We start from the raw sequence: 19,258 nt of genomic DNA on the forward strand, positions 1-19,258 counted from the left end.
CCTATCGGAAGTTATTAGCAAGTGGCTGGAATTAAAAGCAAAGAATATTTCTACAGCCATATTTCTAGGTTTATAGCACACAGACTTCTGTCAGACAGCACTTATTACTGCTAGGGGTGCTCTAGCTCTGAATCAGCATCAGTAGCCTAAAGGCAAAGTGGATTTTCTGATACATAGAAGTGTGGGATGAGCCTGTGTACTCCATTTACCTTATGGCTAATTTCCGTCACTTCCACTAATACCATACAAGCAAACTGAGCAGCAAAATTTAATAGACCAGACAGGCACCAACTTTTGCTTCTCGATTTCATACTTAAGGGAGACTTGGCACTTCTTTTTTTATGTGTTCTGCATCGGTGCATATGCAGATATGCAGTCATCAAGTTTCAAAAATCTTGCTTACAATCCTCACCAGCTCAAAACAGGGGGGAAATCAGATTCTTCCATGACCTCAAGCTGCATTTGAAACACGGCACAAGGTCGGGACTAGTACCATGAAGTAAGAGAAAACTGCTTAGACCAGGCTTCCTCAACCTCAGCCCTCCAGATGTTTTGAGACTACAATTCCCATCATCCCTGACCACTGGTCCTGCTAGCTAGGAATCATGGGAGTTGTAGACCAAAAACATATGGAGGGCCGAGGTTGAGGAAGCCTGGCTTAGACTACGGGTGGCTAACCTATGGAACTCCAAAAGCTGCTGAACTACAACTCCCATTAAAGGTAAAGGTAAAGGGATCCCTGACCATTAGGTCCAGTAGTAGACGACTCTAGGGTTGCGGCGCTCATCTCCCTTTACTGGCCGAGGGAGCCGGCATACAGCTTCCGGGATCATGTGGCCAGCATGACTAAGCCGCTTCTGGCGAACCAGAGCAGAGCACGGAAACACCGTTTACCTTCCTGCCAGAGCGGTACCTATTTATCTACTTGCACTTTGATGTGCTTTCAAACTGCTAGGTTGGCAGGAGCAGGGACCAAGCAACAGGAGCTTACCCCGTCGCGGGGATTCGAACCGCTGACCTTCTGATCAGCAAGCCCTAGGCTCTGTAGTTTAACCCACAGTGCAACCCGTGTCCCCACAACTCCCATTACCCTTGACCATCAGCTATCCCAGGCTGGAGCTCATGGGAGCTGGAGGCACATCTTAACTTACATTAGTTAGGGTAAGGCCTGCAGGCTTTCTCCTGCCTCAACCATTTTTTCACATAAAAAGATAAAAAGGCATATAAAGTTTATAGGTGAATAGGGAAAACACAGATTAAAATAAATATTGCTGCCCATATTCCTATCTACTTTCACTCCTTTGCTTTTAGGACAATAAAAAATAATGGCCTTATTGTACTATCATCATTTTCTTGTACCGCAATCAACCTTAAAACTGAACTTATGTGGCTTCATTGCACAGGGACAGCCAGATCGCTAGTCCATCCAACCAAGTACTCTATTAATTGGCAGCGATTCTCCAGTCTTTTCTAGCCTTGGTACCTCATGTCCTTTGGGGTGAAGATATCAGGGATTGAATCTAGAACCTTATGCATGCACACATGTCCTACCACTACAGCTGTTTCCTAGTATTTGCTTTGGTTGAAAAAAGTGAATACGAGCTGTTAAAGCCCCAGTGGACAACTGCCCCATGCCTCAAAGCAAGAAGAACTTGAGTGTGATCCAGCTCATTATCCAGTCAATGCTCTGTACAGGCCTCCATTCTACAAGATCCAAAGTAATTTGAATTGTATCCAAAGTTACTCATACTCAGAGCAGACCCGCTGAACTCAATGGGCTTGGCTAACTTAGTTTCACTTAAGTTCAGTGGGTCTACTTTGAGTAGAACATGGCTGCCTGAGTAGAAGATTGCTGGATATATAACCCTTAGCATCCCTATCTAGCTTCTGCAATTCATGAAGAATTAGAAGTGGTGGGGAGATGAGGTTCAAGTAGGCAGAGAGGGAGCATAGCTTTGTAATCACTTTTTTGGTTGTTGCCTTGAAGGAATGACCAGTCTTAGCTAGTCACCACAGGATCAAAACTGAGACAACAGTTAAGATCATAATAGTTAGTCACCCTTGAGAAGCACATTTCCCCCTGGATAAACAGCATGAACTTCCACTTAATGAGCAGGGTACGTCTGTAAGGCCTTGTTCTTGTGATGGCTTGAACATGAATATAAATCTCCATGTGACTGGGGACACTGATAAAGGATAACATGTATGGAGACATTGGGGCAAGACGTGCATGTATGCCCCTGCCTCCCACCAGATACAGCATTGACATGTTCAGACAAATGCCTGAACATGCCTTCTGTGTTCTAAGTTTGAAATGCACCATCTCCAATAAGGAAGATGGGGAAAAAATACTATTTTCTCCAATGATGCCAATAGTCCCAGGCAAGAAACAAATGTGTAAGCAGAAAGTGCCATTAGAAGATAAAATTACTTTAGCTGTCTAGCCACACAGTGTTCCTGCTAAAAGCAATATGCTTTTCTGAGCTGCAGGAGTGGAAGTAGCTTCTACATGTAAGGAAATCTAGACGCAATGGGCACACACATTTTGAGACGGGAAATATCTTTTTACTGGGTGATTTTTTTGGAAATCAGTTCCTGACTGTAGATGCTGTATATATCACATTGACTTCAGCAGGTCTTGTTTAAATTCTACTCGATCCACAGCTGGTCAAATTATTCTGTTACAGTATGCAAAAAGAAGAAATTAATGGCAGACGTTGTTCTAGCACATGGAAATACACTGCTGCACATCATGTAAGTCTCACAAGGCAGATCAGGTACACTGACTACCATCTGAGAGCTAGCAAAGCTGGTTTAACCACCAGCAGCATACAGAAAGTAAAAAACTGTAGCTGTCTGTCTGGGCACAGAACAAACTATTGGTTGAGAGAGGAAGAACATGAACTGTTTCTTTGTTCCTTATTCCAATTGTGAATTAATACGCTGTTTGCTTTACTCACCAGAGTAAAATCCCAATGTGGCCCAGGAGTTAGAAATGTGAATGAGCTTCCTCGCCGCAGAGAGTACCTGTGGACAGAAAATGTTTTCTTGTTTATTACAGCAGTTACAAGGAAAACCCTGAAGCTCTTACAGAGTTCCAGGCTGCTTTGCTATCAAGAACATTTAGCACAAGATATACATACACATGTGTGCATGTGCCAGTGTGCCAAGTGAGCCTTGACCCCATGCAAGGCAGAGAGCTTTTAAGCAGAGTTATGTGTCATCAGCATATTCTGACAACCTACTCCAAAACTCTAAATGATCCCACTCAGCAGTTTCATGTAGATGTTAAGCAGCATAGGGAATAAAATTGAAGCTTGGGAAACTCCACACTGATGGCTCCCCAAGCACCACCCTCTGGAAAAGACCATCCAAGTAGGATGGGAACCACTGCAAAGTGGAGCCACCCACCCCTAACTCGGACAGCCACTCTAGAAGGATACCATGACTGATGGTATCGAAAGCCAGTGAGAGGTTGAGGAGAATTAACAGGGACACATTTTCTCTGTCTCTTTCCCAGCAGGTGTCATCATACAGGGTGACCAAAGTAGTTTCTGCTTCGAAACCGGACCTAAAACCTGGTTGAAATGAATCTATAAAGTGAGTTCCCTCCAAGTACACCTGGATCTGGTCCTTGACCACCCACTCAAGAACCTTACTCAGGAACGGGAGATAGGTAACTGGCCGGTAAGTTACATAAATGTTTCTCGATAACCAAGCCTTTGGCTAATTAACATTCTATGGCATTTTGTGGGAAGGAGGTTACTGGTTTGTTTTGGTTTTATTATGTATTCTGTGTTCTCATTTTGAATGTTTATGTTGTGAAATGCCCTGTGATCTTCAGATAAAGGATGGTATACAAATTTTAATAAATAATAGTAATAATAGTAATAATATCATGAAACTGCAGCCCACTAAAATGCCCTCACAAGTAATTCCAGGCCAAGAACTGAGAAGGGAACACTCCATTCCTAACAACTTCCATCTCAACACCAGTGCTTGGTTTCCAAAATTAGAACTGACTCTGCTCAGGTCTCTGCATGCTTGCTTTCATCAGAACAGAACAGCTGTTTCTGGCTTTCCAGTGCAAGAGAATGGAAAATCTCTTATTTCTTTGCATGATCACTACCTGAATTTTCATAAAGGTACAAAGTAAAATAAATAAATATTGTTATTCTTTCCGTGCTTCTGAACATCTGTCATATGTCAGTGACTTCCATGGAAATTGCAGGTTCTGAAGAAGCCATATGTTTCTGACAAATATTCCAACTGCAAGGTTGTCTCAGTATTTCAGTGGCCAAATCAGCCTTGCAGAGAATGGAACAGTGCCAGGGAGTATTTCATACAATACCACAGTTGTGTGACATACACCTTTTAAGGGTGTTAAATCCAGTGCCTTAAGTCATTCTCCAGGACTAGAACAGACTTAAGCAAATACGTTCACTTCCAAGTTTCACTGTCTAATAAGCTTGAGGCACAGACCTTTTCATTTATTTTGGACTCCGTAGCTTTTATCCAAAACTCAGATTTTTAATATCGCAGAAGAGTAGTTTTATATAATTGGCCAATGACAACACCTAATTTGATCAAATAATGGATTTTTTATTACATGAAGCTCCAACAACTAGCAAGCTATAATGTTTCCACTCTGTGCTTCAGTTTACATCATAGTATTTGGGTGGGTGGAAGTCCTATGAATGCTGTAAGCTATAACTTCAACCAGTGCTCTGCTGAATCAATCTGAAACACATGCCTGTTCTACATCATTTACACAGGAAACATGCAGGAACCAGTGCAGGTACAATCTTTAAAAACTGGGAAGAGAAGTCATAGATGGGAGATCTGTGGGGGATGTGGAGACGATTCTGAGAAGACAAAAACATCTACCATTTAGCATGTACATTGATGTTGCTGCTACAATGCAGAAGAAAATATTTGTTCTAGCCACCATGGCCAGTAAGATGATAGTTATTGAACCCGGCTCCTCTCTTGCTACTTCTGCTGGGTAGAATTCAGAGGGCCAGGGCATTGTTCTGTTCCTTTGTATTTACTGATGCTCAGAGCTCTTTGGTGCTATTTGACAAGCCATTTGAGCATACTAGAAACTCTTAAATATTTACTTGAGGAAGACTGAACAATGGCACGACTTCCTCCAGCAAATAGCTGCAGTCACTCTGGGATTTGACAGGAAGCTTCTGAGCCTCTCCATTTGTCTATATCAATATGCTAATTCGTCAGTTGCTCACTCCCCCCCCCTCCCGCAGAAAAATTGTTGGAGTCACCGACCTCCAAACTGGTGTGGAGTAACTGGATAACTTTTACATCTCTCAATTGCACAGACGAGTTGTTCTTAAGACCGTCCTGGAATACACTATTCAGCCAGCCATAATTTGCAGTTACCATCATCCCAGCCTCTCCTCCAATTTGGAGATGAGACAGGTTTTCATCCCTAGGAATATAATACAAGGCAGCTTCCCGAGTTATTGCTCCGCTAGCGGAGTGCCTGATCACCTCACCTGTCTCCTGAGAAATCTCTATGTGGGACAAGAAGCTACAGTTAGAACTGGATATGGAACAACTGATTGGTTCAAAATTGGGAAAGGAGTACGACAAGGCTGTATATTGTCTCCCAGCTTATTTAACTTATATGCAGAATTCATCATGTGAAAGGCTAGGCTGGATGAATCCCAAGCCAGAATTAAGATTGCCGGAAGAAATATCAACAACCTCAGATATGCAGATGACACAACCTTGATGGCAGAAAGTGAGGAGGAATTAAAGAACCTTTTAATGAGGGTGAAAGAGGAAAGCGCAAAATATGGTCTGAAGCTCAACATCAAAAAAAGATCATGGCCACTGGTCCCATCACCTCCTGGCAAATAGAAGGGGAAGAAATGGAGGAAGTGAGAAATTTTACTTTCTTGGGCTCCATGATCACTGCAGATGGTGACAGCAGTCACGAAATTAAAAGACGCCTGCTTCTTGGGAGAAAAGCAATGACAAACCTAGATAGCATCTTAAAAAGTAGAGATATCACCTTGCCAACAAAGGTCCGTATAGTAAAAGCTATGGTTTTCCCAGTAGTGATGTATGGAAGTGAAAGCTGGACCATAAAGAAGGCTGATCGCTGAAGAATGGATGCTTTTGAATTCTGGTGCTGAAGGAGCCTCTTGAGAGTCCCAAGGACTGCAAGAAGATCAAACCTATCCATTCTGAAGGAAATCAGCCCTGAGTGCTCACTGAAAGGACAGATCCTGAAGCTGAGGCTCCAAGACTTTGGCCACCTCATGAGAAGGGAAGACTCCCTGGAAAAGACCCTGATGTTGGGAAAGATGGAGGGCACAAGGAGAAGGGGACGACAGAGGACAAGATGGTTGGATAATGTTCTCGAAACTACCAGCACGTGTTTGACCAAACTGCGGGAGGCAGTGGAAGAAAGAAGTGCCTGGCGTGCTCTGGTTCGTGGGGTCACGAAGAGTTGGACACGACTAAACGACTAAACAACAACAACTAGCTCAATACTGTTTACATTGATTAGTAGCAGCTGTCCAGGGTTCCACAGAGATCTCTACCAGCTGGGACATTTTGCATTAAAAACACATACCAGGTTTAGGTCATCCCTAGGAAGCCCTACTACTTTCCAAGTGTCTTTCCAAGGTTCTTAACCAACTTGGGTCCAGGACACCTCATGGAACACCTGATCCCTTATATTCTGTGCTCAATCCCAGCTGTCTTCAGGGGAGTCACTGTTAGTGGTCCCCTATGGCTCAGATGTACAGATGAACGGGCTCCCAGAGGAGTACAGGATCAGGTTTAAGGTGCTGGTTTTAACCTTTAAAGCCCTATACGGCGTAGGACCCTCGTACCTACGGGGCCGCCTCTCCTGGTATGTCCCACGGAGGACCCTATGGTCTTCAAACAAAAACATCTTGGAGGTCCCGGGCCACAGAGAGGTTACGCTGGCCTCAACCAGAGCCAGGGCTTTTTCGGCTGTGACTCTGATCTGGTGGAACGCTCTGTCCCAAGAGACCAGGGCCCTGCGGGACTTGACATCTTTTCACAGGGCCTGCAAGACAGAGCTGTTCCACCAGGCCTTTGGCCAAGGCACAGCCTGACCCCCTCCTTTGGTCATCCTCACAGAACTCTGGCCCAATGGTTGCCATTAATTTGATTTTGAATTGATTTTAGAATGAATTGGTTTTAGAATGCTGTGTTACTTTTACTGTTGTTAGCCACCCTGAGACCGGCTTCGGCTGGGGAGGGCAGGATATAAATAAAATTATTTTATTATTATTATTATTATTTCCAAGCAAGAGCCATTGTGGGCCCAATTTTATGGAACTCACTTCCAGTTGAGGTAAGACAGGCCCCCTTCCCTGTTGAACTTCTGGCACTTACTGAAGACTTCTTTAATCCAGCAAGCTTTTAATTGGGATCTGATTTTATTGTTTTAACTCATCTTTAGCCTCCTGTACATCACTTAGAGACAACTGGGATTAAGTGGTAGACAAGCTGTTGAAATAAATATAAATATGTTAATAAATTGTGGGTGTCTTGCTCCATAGTCACAACTTGCACAAGTGCAGTGGTATGAGGTCTCCCTTATCCACATTTAGTCTCACCCAGCAGACCATGGGTAGGTAGGGTAACGCAGCGAACTGAATCCTGTCATTGGCAAATCCGTCATGGAGCAAGAGTGCACGCCATCCACTTGGATAGAACAGAACAGGATATTCTCCTGTTGAGGTTGGATGGTGCCTTTGCTTTGCAAGCAGCCAGGAGTCTGGCCAGCATATCTCAATGTTTATGCCATCTGGTTCTTTTTCTAATTTCTGCTTTGCCTCTCCAAAGATGCTTTGACAGCAAGTTCCTTTTGGCTGCCTGGCTGGAAGCTCAGCTTGTTTGCTTAACCTTCCCCACCCTCTCCCCTTCCAGAATTAATCTGCACCAAGGGAGGTAAACTGAAGAAGGAAAAACAAGAGTGTTTCCCTTCAGCCAAATATACTGGACCCTTGTGGTAGGTTTCCTGTTCTGCCTGCTTAACTCTAAGGAAAGCCTGCTACCCATCCCCACTATATGCATATCTTGTCAATCTATTGTTGTGGAGGAAGCATGCTGGGAACATCAAACAGAACAATAAGCTTGGATTCTTCCCAAAATATAGATAAGAGGACCCTTTGAAGGTCCCAAAAGATGCAGAGGTAAAAAAAAAGCATAGCTATCATGTATTCAAAACATTTTTAGTTACGCATAGTCATCTGCCTTTAAAACAGATGGATTAATTTTAATAAATCTGCATATTTCAAAAAACTAAACATGAATGCCTTATCATTCAACAGAACAAAGTTTTCTTCTTCATTCCCTGCTTGAGCAACACACATTGGTCCATTCAGCCTGAACATTACAACCCAGATACCTAACACTATTAGACAAGAGACCCTTAGGTAGCAGTAGATCTTCCAGTCCAGCTTCTCCTCCAAGTCACCTAAATTACTGCAAGTCTCAAAAGTTTCCATCAGCATATTCAACCAAACTTTGGTAGCTGTTCTGTTTGAGGGTTTGTCCAGAGAGTTTAATCTAGTAGCCCTGTTAACCTTAAAACACCCTTCAATGTCCAAAATAAATTGGGTAGCAATTCTCTATTTCCTTCCTCCTTGGCTTCTAACCAGCTTTGTTTTTCCAGTTTTAAAACACTGAGCACAGCTCTATTCAATGATATTAAATGCATGTCGAATAATGCATTTTCAGGCAGCTAGATTATGCTAATGACAATTTACAATTACAACAAGGAAATAACCTTCAGCACCCTCTAACTAACAGTTGTAAACAAGGCAGAAACCGAGTAAGCATTTTTAACTCCTAGGTTGGAAAGCGAGTTCTTCCAGCCCAATGTATTTGTATCTAGTTTACATCTTTTAAGGCCACAATTCTACATGTTTACTAAAAAGTAAGCCCCACTGCACACAGCTTATACTGTTAACCTACTTTTGTTGTTTCTTAAAATATATATACTGTATATAGCTTTTCACATACAGTAAACATAATGTTAAAATTCTTAAATCCTTAGGAGTGGGAAAGGTAGAAATCTCAAATCTAAGGGGAAATTCTACCCTCCAAGAGAAGCAACTCCCAAAACACTCTGGCTGAGCCACTATTTGGCAATTTGCAACTCTGAATCAATTAGCAATTCCAGTGGCTGCTTCTAATACAGCAAAACCATGAAAGTGGCATAACTGGGTAGAAAAGGTTAAATAGCAATTGGTGGGTGGGACAGTGTGCAAAACAATATCTGACCACTGAAACCAAGTGGATCGGACACAGACTGCTACTGTTGATTTCAGGACTTCTTGTACTTTTCAGACAGCCTACAGCAGCCACTACTTTGATCTCTTTATATCCTTTGGGGTTTCTGGGGGAAGGGGCTTTAGACACCTCAGACAGGTTTCAGCAATACTGTGCATGTGCTTCCCCCACCTCCTTTTAAATAGCAAAAACAATGGCTGTGATCATAAACACGCCAGCTTTTGAACAAGTCCCATGGCGCAGTGGGACAGACTTCTAAGAACATTTGCCCTCAACTTCTTTGTCCAGCTTGAAAAGGTGAAGCAACACAGCTGAGCTAATCCGAGAATATTAATGAAGTGTCATTATCCACAAGTAATTTATATGATGGGCAGTGGTGATCTGGCATGCTTCCCACATCATCATGCATCAACCCCGAATTCACCATTTAACTCCTCCACTATCTCCCAACAGCAGACTTCCTATATTGGCAAAGGACCTTGCTTTCATGTTCTCTCCGGATTTTCCTCCCATGGGACTTCTGGTCCAAGTCAACTGCCTAGCAACCTGTAATAGGTTCGGGCCAAGCTACTCTGCAAAGGAAATTAACTCTGGACAACATTCCAAGCTTGCAAAGAGTCACTCATTTGAATCTCTGGGTACAATATGAGCCACCTACAGGTAGGAAAGCCTATACCTTATAGCTTTATTTGCAGAGCCGCAATATTACAGTCCTGCTCAGACAACTGTAAGCAGGCACTTGCTTGGGGATGTCTGCTTCAGTGGCTTACGGTTCTCATGGTGCCAGAGTCCAGCATACTGTTTCAAACCACAAAATGTACTCAAAAGATATTCTGGGCAAAGTGTTACGATGGCGTGACCTCTGCAAGACTTAATTCTGAGTACACCCACAGAAGACTTCCTTGGTCCTTCAGGGTCCCATCCTGTCTCCCACCTGCACCCACCCCATGCACTGAAATTAGACTTCAAAGGACCTTTCTATCTGAGTCGAAGGCAGCTTTATTCAAACCTAATTGTGGCACATGGGTATGAGTAGTAAGTGGAGCACATGAGTAGCTGTGTGGTACATGCATATGCCTACGTTTCCGAGCACAATTCAAAGTGTTGGTGTTGACCTTTAAAGCCCTAAACGGCCTCGGTCCAGTATACCTGAAGGAGCGTCTCCACCCCCATCATCCTGCCCAGACACTGAGGTCCAGCGCCGAGGGCCTTCTGGCGGTTCCCTCATAATAATAATAATAATAATAATAATAATAATAATAATAATAATAATAATTTATTATTTATACCCCGCCCATCTGGCTGGGCCTCCCCAGCCACTCTGGGCGGCTTCCATAAAAACCAAAAATACAATAAAATATCACAAGTTAAAAACTTACCTGAACAGGGCTGCCTTAAGATGTCTCCTGAATGTCAGGTGGTTGTTTATCGCTTTGACATCTGCTGGAAGGGCGTTCCACAGGGTGGGCGCCACTACCGAGAAGGCCCTCTGCCTGGTTCCCTGTAGCTTTGCTTCTCGCAATGAGGAAACCGCCAGAAGGCCCTCGGCGCTGGACCTCAGCGTCCGGGCAGAATGATGAGGGTGGAGACGCTCCTTCAGGTATACTGGACCGAGGCCGTTTAGGGCTTTAAAGGTCAGCACCAACACTTTGAATTGTGCTCGGAAACGTACTGGGAGCCAATGCAGGTCTTTCAAGACCGGTGTTATATGGTCTCGGCGGCCGCTCATTGCGAGATTACAGGGAACCAGGCAGAGGGCCTTCTTCCACAGAGTGCCTGCCCTGTGGAACGCCTTCCCAGCAGATGTCAAGGCCATAAACAACTATTTTACTTTTAAAAGACAACTGTTTAGGGAAGTTTCTAATGTCTGATACTGTATTGTTTTTAATATTCAGTGGGAAAACACACAGAGTGGCTAGGGAAACCCAGCCAGATGGGCGGGGTATAAATAAATTATTAATTATTATTATTATTATTATTATTATTATTATTATTATTATTATTATTATTATTATTATTAATATATATATATTGTGGCATGAGAGCAGTGCCAACAGCCCCGCCTCTCCTGTACAGGTCTTGGAATCGGTAGCAGACTTGCAAATCCATGCAGCTGTCTCTAACTGCATCCTACTCTGAGTAGACCCATTTAAATAAATAAAACAAGTTTGTCATGTCCATTAACTTCAGTAGGATTACTCTGAGTAGGATTGTGCTGAATACCCCTCACAGTGATACCTCTAAACCAGATAGGAAAACAAACCAAGTTTGGGAGAAAGATCAGATACTTTGTAGCCTGCATCAAATCTCCAAGAGTCCAAAAACACTCCGGGCTCTGCTCCCAGTTATCCCCATTTTACAAACAGGAAAGCAAGCAGAGAAACTGCAACGGAATCAAAGGCATCTATCTAGTGAGTCAACAGCAGAACACACCACAAGACTTCACAGGTCCAAGTCCAACACACTCTGTTGGTGCTGGCTTATCAGTTAGGACATGTTATCTCTTGCCTCCTACTCTTAAAAAAAAAAAGCCTGGGCACACAACTGAAAAATGAAGGTAGACAGTTAGGACCACGACCAACAAAACCCAAGACCTAGCACTAAGCAGCAGTTACAGCCTCAGCAATAAATAGGATTTATATATGGCCAATGCTCAAGGAAAAAAGTGAGCTCTAATTCCAAAGCAGAACAGCAAACAACAGCGTTGATGGGAAAGGGCAGATTGTGCTGTACTCATTCCTGTAGAAAGACGCACACCACGTTGTTTTCACGTGGACCGTGGCACAGCCCACGATTCCTTGCTGCCACCCACCAGCCCCTTGGGATTTGCTCTGCCTCCTTTTTAAGTAAGCTTTCCAGCTTATTTAATAGACTAGAATAGAATTCCAGACTAATAGCATGTTTCCAGTTAGCAGGCAAGAGGCCAATTCTAAGGCTAGCTGAACTTGATGCACATTTTTTCCTACCTATTTCAAGTGCTCCCACAGACGAACAGCAGAGATCAAATAAAGGAACTGGGCCAAATCCATGGGCAAAAACCCCACTCGCAGATTATGCCAGCTCAAAAGAATTGCCAGTTGTGGGGTGGGGGTGAAGTTCAAGAGACATTTTAAGTTCTTGTGGGAAATTATGCCCAACTAGGATCAGCAGAAGTCGTGGCATGAGTTTTGTCACAATACACATTTCCCATGATTAAGACACTGTTTTCCGTTAGCTACTTATTTTAGATGATCACCTTGTTTATGAGACAAGTATTCCTTTATGTTCAAGCAGTGTTTGCAATGAATAGCAGAAAGATTTCGGCTATACGTTTAGTTACTGGAATATAGTGGTACCTCGGGTTACAGACGCTTCAGGTTACAGACTCCGCTAACCCAGAAATAGTACCTTGGATTAAGAAATTTGCTTCAGGATGAGAACAGAAATCGCGCAGCAGCAGCGTGGCGGCAGCAGGAGGCCCCATTAGCTAAAGTGGTGTTTCAGGTTAAGAACAGTTTCAGGTTAAGAACAGACCTCCAGAACAAATTAAGTTCTTAACACAAGGTACCATTGCATAGAGGATGGATGCATAGAGATCAACTGTATTCTGTACAGTAAACAAGTTTCCATATTTTTATCTTTGGGAAATAAATCCATACATAATAGGCTAAACTTTGTCCACTGTTGTTAGGAACATATTGCCAATCCTTTCTAGACATTGCAAAGTTATGGAGTGTTCACTCATATGATGAGATGGAAGCTGACCATCAAAAGGATAGTCACAACCAGTTTACATACGGTACTTAAAAGGAGGCAGTTGTGGGGAAGGAGTTGTGTTTGACTGGGAAAAGTCCCACAGAGAAATAGAAAGAGCTTGTGCTCAGGGCAAGCAGGTGGGAGAGAGGGGGAGACTGAGAGCTTGGAAACAGAGAGCAAATTAATGAATTAGTAGTAGTAGTAGTAGTAGTAGTACCACCACCCTGAAGATCACAGGGTGGTTTACAACATAAAAATGCAGAATAAGAACACAAAATACATAATACAGTGGTGCCCTGCTAGACGAGAGTTTTCCGTTTTGGAGGTGCTTCGCAAAACGAATTTCCTATGGGCTTGCTTCGCAAGACGACAATGTCTTGCGAGTTCCTGCTGGTTTCCCCCCCCCTTTTTCTAAGCCGCTAAGCCGCTTATCAGCTGATCCGATCAGCAGATAAGCCGCTAAAAGCCGCTAATAGCGCTAATCCGTCAATGGGCTTGCTTCGCAAGACGAAAAAACCGCTAGACGAAGAGAATCACAGAACAGATTCTTTTCGTCTTGCGAGGCACCACTGTAATTAAAAAAAATCAATAGCATCACCCCAAACACATTTAAAAGGCCATAGAACTTTTAATCAGCTAAAGGGCCTAGTTATAGAGAAACATGTTCATCTAACACCTGAAGATATGTAATGAAGGCACCAGGCAAGTCTCCATGGGGAGAGCAGTCCATAAATGGGGAGCCACCGCAGAAAATGCATTTTCTCATGTTTCCACTGTCCAGACCTCTTGGGGGGGGGGCACATGAAGAAAAACCTCAGGTGATGATCTGTAGACAATGAGTTCAAGCACATGAGCCTAAAATATATCTTGTTTGCAGAATGTACAGGCCTGAAAGAAAGAGGGCAAATAGAAGCTGGTCGAGCCTTTAAAGCACCCCATAGTCGCCTTGGGCTGGTCTTAACCATCCAGGGGTCCTTTACCTTTTTTACCATTTACTGGCATATTGGAATAGCTAAGAAATAAACTTTCAGGTCAGGGAAGAGAAATAATTTCACAAGTATTCAGATCTGAGTGGGACAGAGGAAAAAAGCAGGAGCAAGACAAATACTAGGCATTTAGCAGAGATAAGTGGGAACTACAAGAGCAAAAGGAGTCTTCCAGGAAAAGGCTGAGTCAGCAGAGACAGGCAGCTTGGGGGATGAACACAACTGGGCTGGGTCTGCTAGGAGGAATGCCTATATCATTTAGCAAACCTTAAAAAAACAAAAACCATTGTGTGGGGGTGGCCAAGCTATGTTCATGGATCTTTCATTTTGAAGGTCCACAGTGATTATAAAAGAACAGCCATATCTATGTCTACTGTATGTCTCCACCCTCTTCTTAACCAACTACCAGGTACAGTGGTACCTCGGGTTAATTACTTAATTCATTCCGGACGTCCGTTCTTAACCTGAAACTATTCTTAACCTGAAGCGCCACTTTAGCTAATGGGGCCTCCTTCTGCTGCCGCGCCGCCGGAGCACAATTTCTGTTCTCATCCCGAAGCAAAGTTTTTAACCCGAGGTACTATTTCTGGGTTAGTGGAGTCTGTAACCTGAAGCTTATGTAACCTGAAGCGTATGTAACTCGAGGTACCACTGTAGTTTGCAAATTGCTAGAGACACAAAGCCCGCAACTTTTGGTCTGCACAAGGATTTGTGGTCAAGTAATAATAATAATTTATTATTTATACCCCATCCATCTGGCTGGGTTTCCCCAGCCACTCTGGGAGGCTTCCAACCGAATATTAAAAACAATACAGCATCAGAAAACAGGTGTGCTGAATTGGCTATCAAATTTCAAACAAGCCATCTTTTTTAATGGAGCAGTAAAAAAGCCAAATGTTCAGCACCTAATTTCTCCCCTTGCCCAACAGTCTTTTCTCATACCTAGCATTTTGCCGTTGGCCTTTGTGCAGATACCCTCCTCAGCCATTGCCAAGTTGAGTCAGAAATAATTTTTTCCTTTTTACCAAACGACTGTATTAGGACCATGAAGAGGCTTTAATGTTAAACTACAGCTTATGGTAATAAAAGACAATGGAAAATTAAAATACCTGGGACAACAGAGCTGTAAGATCTAGTGTGGCATGAGACACTAAATTTGTCTGTTTGAAGATAAAAGTTTGAAAGGGAGCAGCCAAAGCCGAAGATGAGGAAGTTCTGTGCCTCATCTCCAGTAGCTCATTTAGAAATTGAATAGCATGAAGAGCTGGAAATAGTCTTCCCTTATTCCAGTTCCTGTCTCAACTGCAGGCCACTTTGGGACCCAAATGCAGGGTGTCAATTCTCTGCTAAATAAATAAGCAAGCCTTTAGATGCAGCTTACTGTGGAGCACCTAACAAGTGATAATGGAGGTCACTTTGCCATGCATAGCTCCTCCTGCTAATTCCTGCATATCACCCTGCTTGTAAAACACATAGCTAGATGAGATGACAGAAAAGCTAGCAACCACATCCCATTGTCCCACCCATTCTGCTTCATTACCACAGCCTCTCCCCTTTAAGAGCTGATTTGAGGCATAGACACCCTTTCACCATAGCCAGCTTGCTAATTTCCTTCTGTGAGAAAAAAGGGTAGTTTCTGAACTTGCATAACCCTGACTATTTTAGTCTCTTCCTTCATTTCCTTTTTCATGCCACATCAAAATCTCTGGTGAAAGGATAGTTGTACAGGTGTAATTGTGCACATTCAGAAAGGTTTGTTTTACTATTTGATATGTAGTATATTAGATGTATATCCAAGAAGTTATGTTGTTCTTAGGGGGGTGGGTGAGAGAACAACATGCAGGTCAACAGTGTTTCAAGTCAAAGTTACAGCATACAGTATTCCCTTTCATATTCACATATACATTGGGCATCACATTGTATCCATTTATGAATTGTGGTGGCCTTTTGGCATGGCCATAAACAAAAAAGTTTGCGTGTGCATTTTATTAAAGACAACACAAGTGGTAAAAGCAGGCCTCCAGTTTTGAGTTAATCTACACAAAGAGATGTGTTATTCTCTGACCAAGCAGCCAGATTGCATTTTCATGTAAACACCAAGCTGATGGTACTGTGGCCTTCCCAAGGAATAGTAATCCCTGTTTCTACACTGTGTTCGGATCAAGGACAAGATGAACCTACATTCCGTAGTGTGCAAGAACGCTGCTTATTAAGTCAGCTGTGAAGGAGCTGTTTTCCATGTGCTTGGAACCATAGAATTGTAGAATCGGGAGGGACTGCAAGGGTCATCTAGTCCAGCCCCTGAAATATAGGAATCTTTTGCCCAACGTGGGGCTCAAACCCATGACCCTTAGATACACAATATCTTTATTGTCATTGTCCCATACAGAACAATGAAATTGAAACTCTATTGACTGAAGTATCCTGAGTTATGTTGATGTGCAAAGTGTCTTCTAAACATTTTGGGATTAGAAGAGAATGAAGAAGGGCATTTATTTCCATCTGAACACATTGCAGAAAAAAGCTTGCAGCTTTCCAAAACATTAAGAGTGCAGGGTGCTCCCCCCCCCCACTGTGCCCCCAGGTTTATTAACCCAACGCAATCCAGTTAAACACAAGCACAGCACAAACATCTGCACAATTCACTGTTTTCATGTTACTTGCAAGTCTACTAAAATAACAGTCCTCAACAACAGATTGTTGTGAGAGTGAACAATTCAAGTATTCTGTGGCTGCAACCCAAGCACACTATCAGAGAATAATCACCACTCAACACAGTGGGATTCATTTCCAGGTAACCATACATAAGGTTGCACTATAAAAACTTTTCTGTTCTGAAGCAGATGCAGAAATATTGCTGCAGCACAACCTGTTTGGTGTAGCTTAGGTTGAAGCTTCAAGAATGCTTCTGAATAACATGTCAAGAAACTTTTACTATAGGGGAGAAGCTGGGGAGGGAAGAATGCACACTTTTCCATTCAAAAGGGAAATGGCCTGTGGTCAGGAAGAAAAAATATTGTACAGCCAAACACAGAACAACCTTTGCAAACACTCACATTGTTCTACCTACTGAAAACTGAAAGACTTTCCATACAGAACAAAATATGCTGTTTTCCACAACACTCTCCAAAAGCAGCTGCATACAAGGACCAAGTTGGTCAAAATACAAAAGCAGCATCATTTGCTCCACCTTGTGCTCATGCATATACAGCATGTTAAGATACATGCCATAATCAGCTTTAGTGGCATTCTCTTTAAGAACTGGGAAAAGATGTGCAATATAAAATGATATGTTTAAGCGATTAATTCTAATGCCAGTTAATAAAAAGATGGGGCCTTTTCTGATAAGAGGGGGGAAAGAAACAGCAACAACAAAACACATCCTTTCAGACCAAGATAGAACCAAATACAGTGGTATTTCTGGTTAAGAACTTAATTCATTCTGGAGGTCCGTTCTTAACCTGAAACTGTTCTTAACCTGAGGTAACACTTTAGCTAATGGGGCCTCCAGCTGCCGCACGATTTCTGTTCCCATCCTGAAGCAAAGTTCTTAACCTGAGGTACTATTTCTGGGTTAGCGGAGTCTGTAACCTGAAGCATCTGTAACCTGAGGTACCACTGTATAGTTTGCCTCCAAGCAATGGATGGTTGGCTTTTCTAGCAATGACGAGCATTTGGGGCAAGGGGGGTGGAATTCTCTGATGGGGAACATTACAAAATCAGCATCAAAGGTAAAATCTGATGCGCTGTTTGGAATCATCATTTGTATTCATGAAGTCCACATGGCTTCCTGGAAAGCATGGAGCTTGCTCTTCATTCCCCACTTGCATCACCCGTCACAGCCATACAGGGGAAGTCTTGTTAATTTCACTTGTTCTGGATGGCTTGCAAATCATGCTGATGAAGCTTTTCCTTTCACTTTCTACTCCTGGCTCCCACCACCAATCAACCCATTCCTGTGTTTCATTGTTATACTGTATTATGAACCATAGAGTAAAAAGAGAGACTGAAAGGAAAATATTTGCTATAGTATAGATTCAGAATCTACCTTGGTGCATCTAGCTCAGTGCTGTCTACATGGATTCGTAGCTCTCTCTTAGTCCTACCCAGAGATGCCACGGATTGAAGCTGGCACTTTTTATAAGAGAAGTATGTACTTTGCCTCTGAGTTGCAGCCTTTTCCCAATTATCTGTTTACTTTTCTCTCCCATCTGTACATGTTCCCTTGAAACCTGGAGGGAAAGCTCACACCCAGAACTTAATTTCTTTAAAAAGCAAGAAAGGAGGTAGGACACTCTAGCACACTACAGGCCAAAACCAAAGTGAAGGGATCATTTTTTATTGTGTAGGGGGAAGCATTCAACCTCAAGAATAACAAGAATCACCAAACCCAAGATATAGTTATGGTGTACTCAGAGTTAGAATCATGGAATTGTAGAGTTGGAAGGGATCCTGAGGGTCATCCTGTCCAACCCGCAGCATGCAAGAATCTCAGCTAAAGAACCTAGGACAGGTGGTCACTCAAAACTACTACTGCTAGCTGGGGGAAAGAGCAGAATTTCCCTTTGAAATCCACAAACATGTGTGAACACCTGTTTGTTAATAGTAATATTTTGTGTGAGTGATCTGAGTGTATTTCCCTCAGCTAATCTTTGGCATTCAAATCACAGCTTGCATTTCTGGGAAATGCTGTCAACACTTTAAAGGAAGAAGCATAATTCTTGGTGGTTCAGGCCACAGGTACCTAGGAGTCTTAATTTCAGAAGACATATTTTTCCTTGTAATAATTTGCTTTTACTAGCCAAGAGGTGGGAAATCTGTGGCCCTCAAGGTGTTGCTGGACTCCCTCATTCCTAGGAAGCATAGTAAGGGGTGACAGGTGTGGGAATCCTACAACATTTTAAAAGGCCCAAGTTCCCCATCTTTTAGGAGTTCAGCACCCAATTCTGCTTTGTTCTGCATCCAGCCTTCCCAAACCATGTCTGCTTTACCTAGTTTACACTGCAAACTGCAGGCAGGGGCTGCTAACATTACAGCTAATTTTCACAACGCCTAGTCTCTATAATTATCACTATCATCTACTGGCATCTAGTGGACAGGAGCTGACTTACAGTCAACACTCTACAGCTAGGCTGGCATTGTTAGGTGTCTCAAGAACTGTATTTACACAGTCATCAAGGATTAGTTAAATCTAAGCCTATGAAGCATAGGTCTGCTTGTCAAGCCTCACTTTC

General features: G+C 42.9%; 1 protein-coding gene across 1 annotated transcript in view; it reads right to left on the bottom strand.

Annotated features, from left to right (window-relative positions):
- Window positions 1-19,258, bottom strand: part of NET1 (neuroepithelial cell transforming 1) — a 64,999-nt gene that overhangs the window by 38,463 nt on the left and 7,278 nt on the right. Inside the window, exon 2 of the mRNA XM_082238966.1 lies at window positions 2,961-3,027. Coding sequence (XP_082095092.1) covers window positions 2,961-3,027 — 67 coding nt within the window. The remainder of the gene's footprint in view (window positions 1-2,960; window positions 3,028-19,258) is intronic.

The sequence above is a fragment of the Podarcis vaucheri genome (genome assembly GCF_965113315.1).
Source record: "Podarcis vaucheri genome assembly, chromosome: 10".
Lineage (NCBI taxonomy): Eukaryota > Metazoa > Chordata > Lepidosauria > Squamata > Lacertidae > Podarcis > Podarcis vaucheri.